Source organism: Poeciliopsis prolifica, unplaced genomic scaffold (genome assembly GCF_027474105.1).
Source record: "Poeciliopsis prolifica strain line A6 unplaced genomic scaffold, Auburn_PproV2 SCAFFOLD006, whole genome shotgun sequence".
In the NCBI taxonomy this organism is placed as follows: domain Eukaryota; kingdom Metazoa; phylum Chordata; class Actinopteri; order Cyprinodontiformes; family Poeciliidae; genus Poeciliopsis; species Poeciliopsis prolifica.
The window spans coordinates 12883698-12895938 of record NW_026562381.1 but is presented as its reverse complement, the minus strand read 5'-3'; the positions used below and the strand labels follow the sequence as shown (position 1 = coordinate 12895938).

The 12241-nt window shown below is 37.4% G+C and overlaps 1 protein-coding gene and 1 pseudogene across 1 annotated transcript; both read right to left on the bottom strand.

The window, feature by feature from the left end:
• Positions 1–358: 358 nt before the first annotated feature.
• On the bottom strand, positions 359–2375 carry LOC129360346 (ADP/ATP translocase 2-like; annotated as a pseudogene).
• A 1126-nt stretch (positions 2376–3501) lies between these two features.
• LOC129360343 (solute carrier family 25 member 43-like) lies at positions 3502–10613 on the bottom strand. Its single transcript, XM_055030513.1, has 5 exons — positions 10172–10613; positions 7845–8086; positions 7591–7763; positions 4806–4940; positions 3502–4441 (listed from the first exon to the last, which is right to left on the bottom strand). The coding sequence occupies exons 1-5, from the start codon at positions 10444–10446 to the stop codon at positions 4229–4231; spliced, it is 1038 nt and encodes a 345-aa protein (XP_054886488.1). The 5' UTR covers positions 10447–10613; the 3' UTR covers positions 3502–4228.
• Between the last annotated feature and the right edge of the window lie 1628 nt (positions 10614–12241).

Genomic DNA, 12241 nt, shown 5'->3' with positions numbered 1-12241 from the left:
TCATATTTGTAAATTGTCAATCAGCTCAAGGACACAAAGACCTCTGTCACAACAGTCCAAGGCAGAAAGAGCACGTCAAGAGATCAAAGTATATTTAGCAAGTTGTCATAATCCAAACCCTCCTGCATGTAATCCTAGTAGTTCCTCTGCAGCAAGTTCAAACGTCTGACTCCTAGACTACCTGCCTATCACCTTTCTGCAAGTGTGACTTGAAATATTGTCAGCAGCTCAACTTTCTCAGCTGATTTTGGCTCACCTCCAACCACAACCTGCAGCTCTAAGCTTACAGCTCTCTCAAGGGGCTGCCAGCCTGGAAACCATTCATGCATGACATTTGAGGTAAAAACCAGGTAAGCGGTTCACGCAGTAGGTTGCCTTTATTTCTCATATCCTGGCAAAGTTCTTGCAGTCAGGGAATGAAATTCTCGTGAGGGGCAAAAAAAAAAAAAAAAAAAAAGGAAAAGAATGGGCCAAAGAAAAAAAAAAACAAAACAAAAAAAAAAAAACAAAAACAAGTGCATAACAGATTTTCCCCGGTACAACTAGTAAAAAAATACTAGTTGGTCCCCTATAAACATATATAGCTCAGGTATTTAAGTCCTTCCAAATGTACAAGATATGTTACAGATACATTTAACAACATGAACAGTGGAGAGACACAATCAACTTAGATGACTTTCTTAAGCTCGTCGTACAAGACAAGCACGAAGGCTCCGCCCATTCCTCTGAGCACATTGGACCAGGCTCCTTTGAAGAAGGCCTTGCTGCCTTCATCACGTGCTATCTTCCTCCAGCAGTCCAGGGTGCCGGTGTACATAATATCAGCTGAAGAGAAGATAGAAAAATGTCTCAATCATGATCACAAACAGAGATTTTAAGCTACGAAGGCATCAAGTTGGAGTTATTACCTCCTTTGCGTCCAGACTGCATCATCATACGACGACGGACGGTATCGAAGGGGTAGGACGTGAGACCGGCAACGGCGGTTACAGACTGAGCGATCATCCAGCTCACAACAATGTGTGTGTTCTTAGGATCTGGGAGCATGCCTGAAAGAGATGCATCAGTTCAAAAGGTTAATCGAGTTCCCTAAAAGTTCAGGAGCTCAATGGGGGGAGGAAGTTTGTAGACTCACCCTTTGCTGTGTCGTAGATGCCAAAGTACGCTGCTCTGTAGATGATGATGCCCTGCACTGAGACGTTGAAGCCCTGGTACAGACCTTTGAGGCCATCAGACTTGAAGATCTTCGCCAAGCAGTCACCCAGGCCCTTAAACTCACGTTCCTGCCCCGCTTTGCCCACATCAGCGGCGAGACGCGTCCTGGCGAAGTCGAGTGGGTAGACAAAACAGAGCGACGTAGCCCCTGCTGCGCCGCCCACGCCAGGTTACCCTGCAAAGTATCTCCAGAAACTGCGTGCGCTTGTCTACGCCGTCCAGGAAAATCTTCTTGTACTTGTCCTTGAAAGCAAAGTTGAGGGCTTGTGTGGGAAAGTATCTGATGACATTGGCCAAGTTGCCTCTCCAGAAGGAAAGGAAGCCCTGCTCTTTGGGGATGCGGACAATGCAGTCCACGATGCCTTTGTACTGCTTGTCGGCTGTGATCTGTTTGCTGGCATGTTGCACCTATAAGGGAAACAGGAAGTGACATTATTATTTTACACTAATCTGTTATTGCATGCATGCTGTATCAACTCTTTACGCATCCATTCAGGGATTCATAACCCCGCCCCCTCCTGCCGCATCCAGGCCCCCATGCAGCAGTGAAAACCCATGGTGCAATTTTTCCTATGACCTCGTTTGTAAGTTTTTAAGCCAAACTATCAAACTTCACAGAAGAATAAATGTTTTTTCAAACGCAGCAGCAGGTGACCATATGAGCCTGTTAAGGGACAATGTGTTTCCTCCCGTGGAGTGCTGCAGCTTTCAGGCCTGACTATTACATAACTGGTCTGGTTTGCCTCGAATATGCTCATTCTTAAACTGAGACAGAGCTGCTGAGCTTTACTATCAACAGCCTACGTTCTGCTGCTGACGCTGCAGCATCCATGCTTTAAACACAAATCGTTACCAGCACTGATCACTGCGTCGGGTCAGGGTCTAAGAGTCAGCTGTTTTAACGATGCCGCATCAACAGCTGAGGCGTCTCTGCATGGAGATGAGTAACACCGACCTGGAGGAGAAGTTTCACTCTCTCGATGGGGGCCACGGCTGTTTTGGATATGGCAGCAGCGATGCCTCCGGCGAGGAAGTCCTTAGCGAAGGAGATAGCCGTGTCACTCATCTTCGGGTGTTTCCGGACGCCGTCCCGCTGCTCGCTCCGTGGGGTTTGCAGGTGGAGTTGAAATGGCAGAATCAAACCCGGACTTGACGGGGTTTTAAGGAGGCTGAACGCATAGGAAAGCGTGAACTTCGATTCTCGCTTGCTATTGGTCGGTTGTGAGTGCGGTGGGCGGGGCCAGAGGGCGTTCTGTCAGTTGGATTGGCTGGTTTCCATTGTCACGCAGGGAATAAAAGGACATATTTTCGTCCCACAAGAAGAGGGAGTTTATCAGTTTCCCAAAAAAGTTGTGGATAGTTTCTTTAACTTTCTTCTTGTTGTTATTTGTTTTCTTTTCTCTTATGGAAGTTAAAGGTCGCATCACCTGTCAGTCTGAAGCAGCCAGGGCCTGAAAACTATGGTGGGTAAAGGTCACCCCATCTGTTGATGTCCTTTGGCTGTCACCCTGTTTCCCACACTGGGAAGGACATGAGTCAATCAGCTGACTGAGTCCACGTAAAACCTGTCACAGCTGTTAAGGCAGGTCATTTTATCAAATACTTTAACATTTCCTATTCATATTTCCTTCTTTCGTCAGGTAGAGTGAGAGTAGCACGACTTCAACATATTTTAACTCAAAAGTAAAAACTAGCCATCCATGAAATTACTGTTGTAAAAAAAGTATTGGGTGAAAAAGCTATTCAATTTCTCAACACACCAACAATTTAATATTTAAAAAATGCATCATCAGATGGACTTAAATATGTGGAAATTTTGGTATGTTAAATACCAAAATGAAAATAATCAATATAAACCGCATAATTGGAACACAACAAAATTATGCAAAAGAGACATTTTTCAAAATCATTTTCTTTCAAAATGAAATTTTTGAAACTTGAACAAAAATTTCAGGTGTGTGTGACAATCATGTTGGCTTGATTGTGAATAAATTAATTTTTTGTTACAACTCTAAATAAAACTTAAAAATATACATTTATTATGCATTCTAGTCACTTTAAAGCAGACTTAGAGCCCTTCTTGAAAAAAAATCATATAAAATATGATCTTAATGAGGTTAAATACTAGTGATATCCAAACAACTAACTAGCAGGCTTGCAAAATGAATATATGTTATGACGGCTTGCCATATTATAGGATGTAGTACGTTATGTTGCCCTAAAATACTACAAGGTGGAGGACAAACTGCAAACAGAACATACTGGACTCTACCATAAATAGTTTAATGTACAAAGTTTTTATTACGAAAATACATTTGGAGTAGATGGACACAGTTATCTTTATGTAGCAGTTTCTCGTAAAGAATCATGTTTAGTAATAAAATGTTGAAATAAAATGTGGATTTGGAAGGTCGACCATTGCTAAAATAATGGAATAAAACATTGCTTTGTGTCATACATTGAAATTGTAGGAGGATTTAAAGAGTTTGCTTAAACATAATGCAACTGTTAAGACATTAAACTCATTTTTTGCTTTTAAAAAAAGTCAGCTTTTGGATGCAGTTCTATCTTTTTGGAGTGCGCATAAAAAAATAAACACTTAGATTTTGTTAAAATAAAACATTTTTAATGTTTGATTCCTTCAATAACAATTTGTCTCAGCACTTAAACGCCTGCTTCTGTTGAAGGATGAAAAAGTTGCATTCGATGATTCTTTACAATCATAACGCTCAGATTCACTCATCACAGTTAAAGTCTGTGATCCTCAGAACAGACTGTGGCACAATGTGAAGTTAATGCAGCCAAAACTGCAACAGGGGCCAAAATAAATATTCAACACCAAAGGCACAGGTTTTTACATAATGGAGTCACAAATTCCTCACAATTTATGCTTAATACTGTCAGATAAAAATTATATAACCTTGAAATAGTCCTAGTTTCAGTCTCTTGGAGGGTCTCATGAATGTTTTTGATTTTTCCTCCATTTTTCTGTCAGCAGGATGCATTTCCAGCTTCACCAGCGGTTCCCAAAAGACGACTCCCTTGATCCAAAGTTTCTGTTTTTCAAGTAGCGCCTGACCTCCTCCAGCTCGTACGGCCCGAGGCTCTGGTCGACCCCCGGCGTGGGCTGGTAGCTCAGAGGTGAGACGATGTAGCCGTTACGGTAGAGGCACATCTGCTTGCACATCTCGCAGCAGGTGAACAGAAGACCAAAATAAGGAACAATCTGTGAGGAAACAACAGAGTTTTGATCTGATTAGTGTTAAAATGACAGGAAATTTAACCTAAATTACCTCAAATGTGCACTTTTAAGTCTTAATGATGGTTTCTCTAGAACTAAAAGTGGTCTTGTTTTAAATTAGATCATCATGTGTGAAACAATGTTCAGCTCTGATGATATTTGCAGCTGAAATTGGAGACTGGAGCATGCTGTTCCACCTTGTTCTCCTGCAGTGGACACTCTGCGTCACTCCTGCCTTTGCATAGATCACGCGTTACAAATCTTTCCTTTGGCACATGGGAGCTATTTGTTACACAGAAATCAGTTTTCTAAGCAAATGAATCTATGACACAATCAAGCATGGAGGCACCTTTATCATGTTGGCCGTTAGTCCGTTCCACAGTGACAGAACGCCTTTGTTTCTAATAACCTGCATGAAGCAGTCCATCGTTCCACTGAAGTGGACATCAACGCCACCAAAATGGGGAAGACGAGAACTCTGTGCCTGGGAAAATAATGAAAAAGAAATTAAAAAAAATGAGTGAGTCAGCAGAAAAATGTAACATTCCAAAAAGTTAAAACGTCAAGATTGTTTTTTAAACATCTCTGTTGTCATTTTCAAGTGTGAAATGTAAACATGTTTGGAAGAATATGTAGAAAACATATTTATTTCTGCAGTTTATATGTATCTTTACACCTCAAAGTGGAATTTTATGAACAGGATATGTTGCAAAAACATTTTAGATTGAACATACAGGACATTCCCCAAAGTGTATTGGTTGGAAAAGTTTTGTTTTTTTGTATTCATAATTGTATGTATTGATTTTAGTTTTTTACATAGAAAGGTTTCTACAGCTTTTTATTTTTGTTTGTCTAATAACATTATTGTAAAATATTTAATCAGATGTTTTATTCAGTTACTCTGTAATGAAGTAGCTTTCTACAATTTTTTTTACTCTTAGTTGAGTTATTTCCTGTTTGCTTTTACTTAAATAAATAATACGTTGAAGTGAAACAACTTATACTTAAGTATTTATTTAGGATGCTCTTTCTACCTTTTCCATTGTAATTAGCATAAACCTGGAAACCTGAATCAGGTTAATCACACATACATAACCTAAAAAGAAGTGGGCCAAGTACAGAGCCTTGTGGTGCTGTATTCATTTTTTGTTTTCCACTTTACTGTGCATGATGATTTAAGAAAATTATCCCCAGATCTAGTCTTATTTTTTATACATTTTCAGGTATCTTAAACATTTTAATTATTGTGGCTGAGTAGATTTTTTTTCTTTAATGAATTTTTGTCTCTCAGGGTTTGGGTCACTTTGTTCAAAGCCTGTTTTCCTTCAGTTCCTGTTCTGAAGGAGTAACTAAGAGAAACAGGCTCATGTGTTTATACCCCAGGAAAACAAAAAGTCAAAATTAAAATTTAATTTTAAAAAGGCTACAGTTACTTTTATTTAGCTGAAAAATTGTTGCCACAAAACTTTAGTTGTTTTCTGTTTGATTAACCACAGACTGAACCTCAAATGTATCCTTTAAAGTTTTAAACCTCTAGAGCAAATTTGTAAGGAGAAAAAGTTTAAAAACTCTCCAGAGAAAGCTCCACTATCGCCTTTTCTATGCTGCAGACGTCATTTCACCTTCAACAGACTTTCTCCCCTCTGACTTTGCTGGACTCCCAGATATTTAACCTCCTGAGCCGCCATTAGCACCCTCAGCGTCTCTGAGTTCACGTAGGTTCTGTCGTACATCCAGCCAGCGGCCATCATGCGTTACGGCTGCTGAGGTCACATGTGGGCGTCTTGAAATTAGCAGCTGACACTTAAACTCGTCAAGAAGACAAAGTTAAACTGTACAGCGCTCATCTTAAATCATTACCCTGTCCATCTGGAAGCATCTTTTTAATCTTTTCTCAGTGGGTTAACTTTTAACCGTACAATTCTCATTAAATGGAAGCATTTCAATAAAAATGGTATAATAAAGTGCCATAGGTTGTATTATCTGGGAATGCACAGTCCTCAGAGCTGCTGCTATCCGACAGTCTATCTTTAGAGAACTTATCTATAGCCTGATGGACCTGGGGCACATTCACATTCCCAGCTGCTGTTAAACCTTGTGGCAGCCAATAATAGGCAGACGAAACCCGGATGAAATGCCCAGTCCTTTGCAGAACCATTGTTCCCTGTGTGTCCTTCCTAATAAACCCAGAAAGGTCAGAAATGCAAATTAAAGATGATTAAACACGCAGAACCAATTCCACATAATATACCTTTACTAATACTTCTGTTATAGGCATGTTTTTAAACAGATATTTATTTTTCTGTCTGGTAAAGATCCTCTGTGGCCTCTCTAAGGCGTTACGGTCAGTGAATAAGTTGGACACGTCATTACTGCCCCCTTCTGGTGAAACTATGGCAGGAAAGCCTCTTCTCAGGATCTTGTGCAACAAGTTGGAGCAGGATAGATGATCTAATCTAACTATGTATTTTTCTGTGCAGCTGAACGCACTTTTAAATTAAGCCTAAAATGTTAGTTACATTGTTCAAACCGGATCACCATTTATCCGGTTTGTAGGATGGCATATATTATATCCAGTAAATAAACATTTTTTTAAAAAAGTGTATTGCCTTCTTGCTTTAGAGCAGTCAGACATTTTCAGAGGATTTTAGAGCAAGAATAAAAAAAGAAATGGATAAATTTGTTGGTATCCTTCTACTATAAATGTAAACAAAACAAAACAACAAAGAGTGAAATAACGTGATAAACTAACAAATGTTTAAGTGAATCTCTTACTTATTTCAGATTTAACAAAAGTCACACTTTTCTTTTGAATATTTTTTGATTTAGTTGAAAATTGTATGTAATTAAACAAAGAAAAACAGCATGAAGAGAAACAAGGTAATTTATAAAACTTTGTGGCAACAACTTTTGCTTCAAATGAAGAATTTCTGTTCCTCTTTTATGTGTGAATTTATGCAACTTTTTTTCTTTAACCCATTGAAGACACAGTTTTCTTAGAAACTATTAATCCTGTTGGCAGGGTTCATTTTGCGAATTTGTCATTTATATTGTTTATGAACAAATGTATAAAAATAACACAAAATGGAGGAAAAATACACAAAATTAAATTAGTTTAGCTGCTCATTACCCACCTGCATTTTCCGTTTAACAGTTTCAAAGGGGTATGAGAGCGTTTGAGCCACTCCCGCCGCAATGCAGCCGTTAATGAAGTTCTGCAGAGGAGTGAAACGAAACGATGGCTCCTGCCACAGCTTGTCCAAATTCATGTAAACCGCATAGCATCCGACTGAAAAGGGAACCGCACCTGCAGGCGGAGAAGATGGAGGAAGTAGGAAATGATTCAGAATCGCTATCAGACGCATGTGTTGAATAAATGCGTGCGTACCCAGAACGGTGAGGGAGAATCCTCTGTAGAGAGCAGGCAGGCCTTCGTTCCTGTAGATCTTTGAGATGGTGTGAGCTACACCGATGTAGGTCCGCTGTCTGCAGTTCTGGACGATCAGTCGGGTCTCCGCCACCTCCAGAGGATACGTGAGCAGGGCGGCAGCGACGCCAGCCAGTCCGCCGGCTACTATGGCTCTCCACTGGGAGATAAAGCCCAGCTCATCCATGTGAAGGTGGACGATCCTGCACACAAACAAGAGTCAGTAATGAGCAGTGATGAATCATCTTTGAAATAATCTAGTAATTCGATTAACTGGAGTATGGAGACTCAAAAATGGTAATTTGCTGAAAAAGCAATTTATTCAGCGCAGTAGTTAAACAAAAACTGTTAAAAAATATTACATTTTGCACTTTTTATTCATTTGCATTTGTCTTTTTGTGATGTATGTAACATATATCTCTTGTAAAAGAGACAATAAGTCTCAACAGATTGTTCCTGAATAAATAAAAAATTATAAAACACCTTTGTCTGTAAATATGTTTTACTCAAAACTCCTCAAGTGGCAGTTTTTGCGTCACATTTATTTTATTGTATTTTGGTAATGTTTACGTCTTATTCAAAAAAAAATGTTATCTGTTTATTTGTATCTTTTAATACATTTCCAATGCTATATGAAAAAGGCTTAAGTGTTTTAGTTAAAATGTTGTAAAATGTTCCAGTTCTTTTGTTTGAAGAATCAATTAATTCTCAGAAAAACCGATGGCATGATTGATTATTAAAATAAATCAATAACAGTTTTAAAATCTCTTATTTATTTGTCTACGACGTGTTGTGGCTCTTGTTTAATATATTAAACACTTTCTATATTGGTGCAAAAACTACAACTGCTTAAATGTAAAACAAAATGAATTCTGTGGACGTTTATGCTCAGTATTTTACTTTTCAAGCTGATAACCTGAAACCTTCAGCAGGAAATATGATTTAAGTTAAAAAAAAAAAAAAAAAAAAAAAAAAAAAAAAAAAAAAACGAGCTAAAAGAGGAAGGGTTTCTTTTGAGTGCTGAACAGTTGCTGTTGTATCTTCTGGACAGGAAAAGGTGAGCAGTGAATGACTTATGTTTATAAAACCAGGAATTCCAAAAACACGTGTTATAAAGCATGACCAGCCGGATTTATTGCTCCTTGCTGGATTACTGCTCAGCTTAATGCTTTTTTCCCCCTGTATCCATGCTGTCAGAGATCAGCAGTTTGTTTTGCCCTCTGGTAACCCAGCACATGTGATTTCAATCTGTTTGCCCTCAGTTCAGTCTCACAGGCAGGAATTCCCCTTTTAGCAGGTTTTAGAAACCATAAACTATTTAAACATGAAACATCGTTTCTTTATTGCAGCTGAATAATTTTGTGATTAATATTTATTTTGTAAAATGTTTAGAAAATCACAGTAATAATAATTAGCTCCTGTTCATGTTGCAGAAAAACACTAATTTCACAGTATTTAATTATGCAATTTAAGTAAGAAAGAACATTTTCAACATAAAATGTAACAAATTAATAATAAAATTTAAACATATTAAACTATTCTTTTTTAAATTGTGTATCTATAGAATGACAATTTCTAATCGATTTCAAATATTTTATGGTAGTAATATAGATTTTACTTCACCATTGAACAGTTTCAACCATTATTTTTAACTTATGTTACTTTTTTCAACAGATAATTTACAAGTTGTGTAATAGTTAGCTTATTAATCTACGTATTCCTGATGAAAGTTTGAGTCCTAACGTAAACGATTTGTTAAACTCACTGCATTAACTTTATTCAATTCGTAGAAGCTGGTGAAGTTCACTGGCAAAAATATTTTATATATATATATATATATATATATATATATATATATATATATATATATATATGTACTGTATTTCTGCTTCTGGTGAATATATTTTATATAAAATACCGATTAAACCTCTCATAACCTGCCAGACAAAACATCGGGCAAACGAAACAACTTGCTGTTTAAAAATCGACTGAGCAAATGGAGCCTTCTGATTGGCTGGAAACAAGAGGCTGCGTCTCGCACGGTCAAAACAGGAAGTATTTCCGCATATGTAAAATAAACGACAAAACAATAACAAAACAGCCTTTTTTTAATTTTAAGACATCACACGAGTTAAAATGCTTCATCCATATTGACAATAGCGCCAATTTGCAAAGTCAGCGTGTGCTAAAAGTGAAGTAATAAATTAATAATTACACAAGCAGTTATGAAATAAGGTGTAATTTACGATACTTAATCCCATGGTTACATATTTCCCTGCTAAACTTACTTCTTGTATGTGGTGAGGTGAACTGCTGTATATGGAAACAGCCGGAGACAGGAGACCATATTCCCTTTCCAAAACCCTCGAAGTCCTTCATTCTGGTAGATGACGATAAAAGTTTGCAGGAATCCGCCTTTGCCGTGAAAAGTTCCCACCTGACGTTTAATCTTCACAACTTCCAGAGGAGACGTGACGGTTTTGCTGAAGAAACCAGCGAAACCAGAGCAGAGGAAGCTCTGGGTACTGGTCAGCCGGGTGTCGTTCTTCACCGAGACCACCATTTCTCTGGTTGCTGAGCCTGAACTCTGAACTCGACCCTCCGGCCGGGTTTCGCTGTTCTTCAACCAGCGACCTGCGTGGATGGGTCACGCACATCTAATATTAAACACCGGGAAGGTGTGTGTGTGTGTGTGTGTGCGTGTGTGTGCGTGTGTCCTGCGCGGGCCTGTGGTGTTATGTGACAAAAATATTCACGTCACTTTAATTTGATCATGTGGGAGAGCTCAGTTAAACACTAGAGGGCGCTCCTTGACCTACTTTTAAATGAATGGACAGTTTTAAGGATAAATGCAGGCAAATAAATATGGCGGTTCAAAACGCAAATGTTCAAAACTGGGAGGAAAAAATTATTTAGGCTATTTAATAATTACATACACAAACTACAGTTCATGTATAAAAACGCATGTATAAAGGAAAAAGGAAATAAGAAGTTTATATATGTTGATGAAAACACATTTGTAAGGAAAATAAAAAATACATGCATTTTTCATGAAAACACATGGATATGGAAAAGGAAACACAAAATACATATATTTCTGCTTTTATTTTAATTATGTCGGCTTTGATCATCAAAAGGTTTTACATTTTACCATCCATAGGACACGTGTTAGTAGCATTTATTTATTATTAAACTGTTCTGTGTTGCTGGCAGCCTTACCTATAGAAGTTAAAGGTGGGGCTTAAACTGCTTTGATCAATTTAATTGATCTGAAGTGAACCTTTTGCAGCGGTCAACTGATCAAATGTTGGGGTTTGAAGAATCACAGTGACAGCTTGAAATAGTCCGCTTCAACCCTGGGACTTGGAAATAGTTTAAATAAACATTGAATCTATTGTTTGTAATTTTATCATAGGGAATTTATATGAAATGTAAACATTTATACATGCACAACACACATGAAAATAATTATAAATACATTTAATTATGAAATTTTTATGATAACTAGACATCTTGTAGGATACGTGGGTATAAAGAGTAAATGACATAATTTACTTTATTTTATTCTTCAGTTATATCAATAAATGTTCAGCAAATTTTTTTAAACTAATTTTAACTCTACATTTTAATTTTCTTTAGTCATAGTTCTGACTGAAACATATTTTAATTTTAGTCCTAATTTGAAAATTGTTTTGTAGCTGAAGTCCAGTATTGACCAAAATGTAGATGCTACATTTTGGTCAATAAAATGTCACATGCCATCATGAAAGAATGCATTTTAGCTTTATTTCTTTAAAATTGTTTAGATTTGTTTTTTTTCATAACCAACGCCTTGATATTTGTTCTAAGACTTTCTGTGTAAGTTAGTGCTGTAAAAAATGTTTCCTACTGCATGAAACATTTAGTCACGCTACAACCTTAAAGTTTGATTCTGCAGTTTCAAACAACTCAATTTTAAACTTAAACTCTTTAAAATATGTGGTTCTTTGCAGCTCCTTCAGAGTTTCTGTGGGTTTGACCTGTCAGTGGAGGTTAGATGGGAAGATCAATGGGACTACAAATAATTGCCTTTGATGTTTTTGTATTTCGTGGAAAAACACATTAATTTTATGAGGAATTAATTCACAGAAACTTTGTATTTTCTTTTTCATACAATATGAGAACATCAGTGCAAACAGATGATAATCTAAAACGAAACCTTTTGAATTTCTATCAGAAGTTTAATTTGTTGAGCTGATTTCATCTCTGAATTTTGATTGTTTCTATGCTGATAGTTTTATTTTCAGGTTATTATGCCCTCTGGGTTGAGAGAGGTAACTTATTAGATAACTTTTATCTTTATTACAGCAGCTACCGTA

Coding starts and splice junctions, on each gene's coding strand:
- LOC129360343 (XM_055030513.1), bottom strand. CDS start 10,446: ATGGTGGTCTCGGTGAAGAACGACACCCGGCTGACCAGTACCCAGAGC. Junction 8,087..10,171: donor CACCTCACCACATACAAGAA/GTAAGTTTAGCA, acceptor GTTTGTGTGCAG/GATCGTCCACCTTCACATGG. Junction 7,764..7,844: donor ATTCTCCCTCACCGTTCTGG/GTACGCACGCAT, acceptor CTCCGCCTGCAG/GTGCGGTTCCCTTTTCAGTC.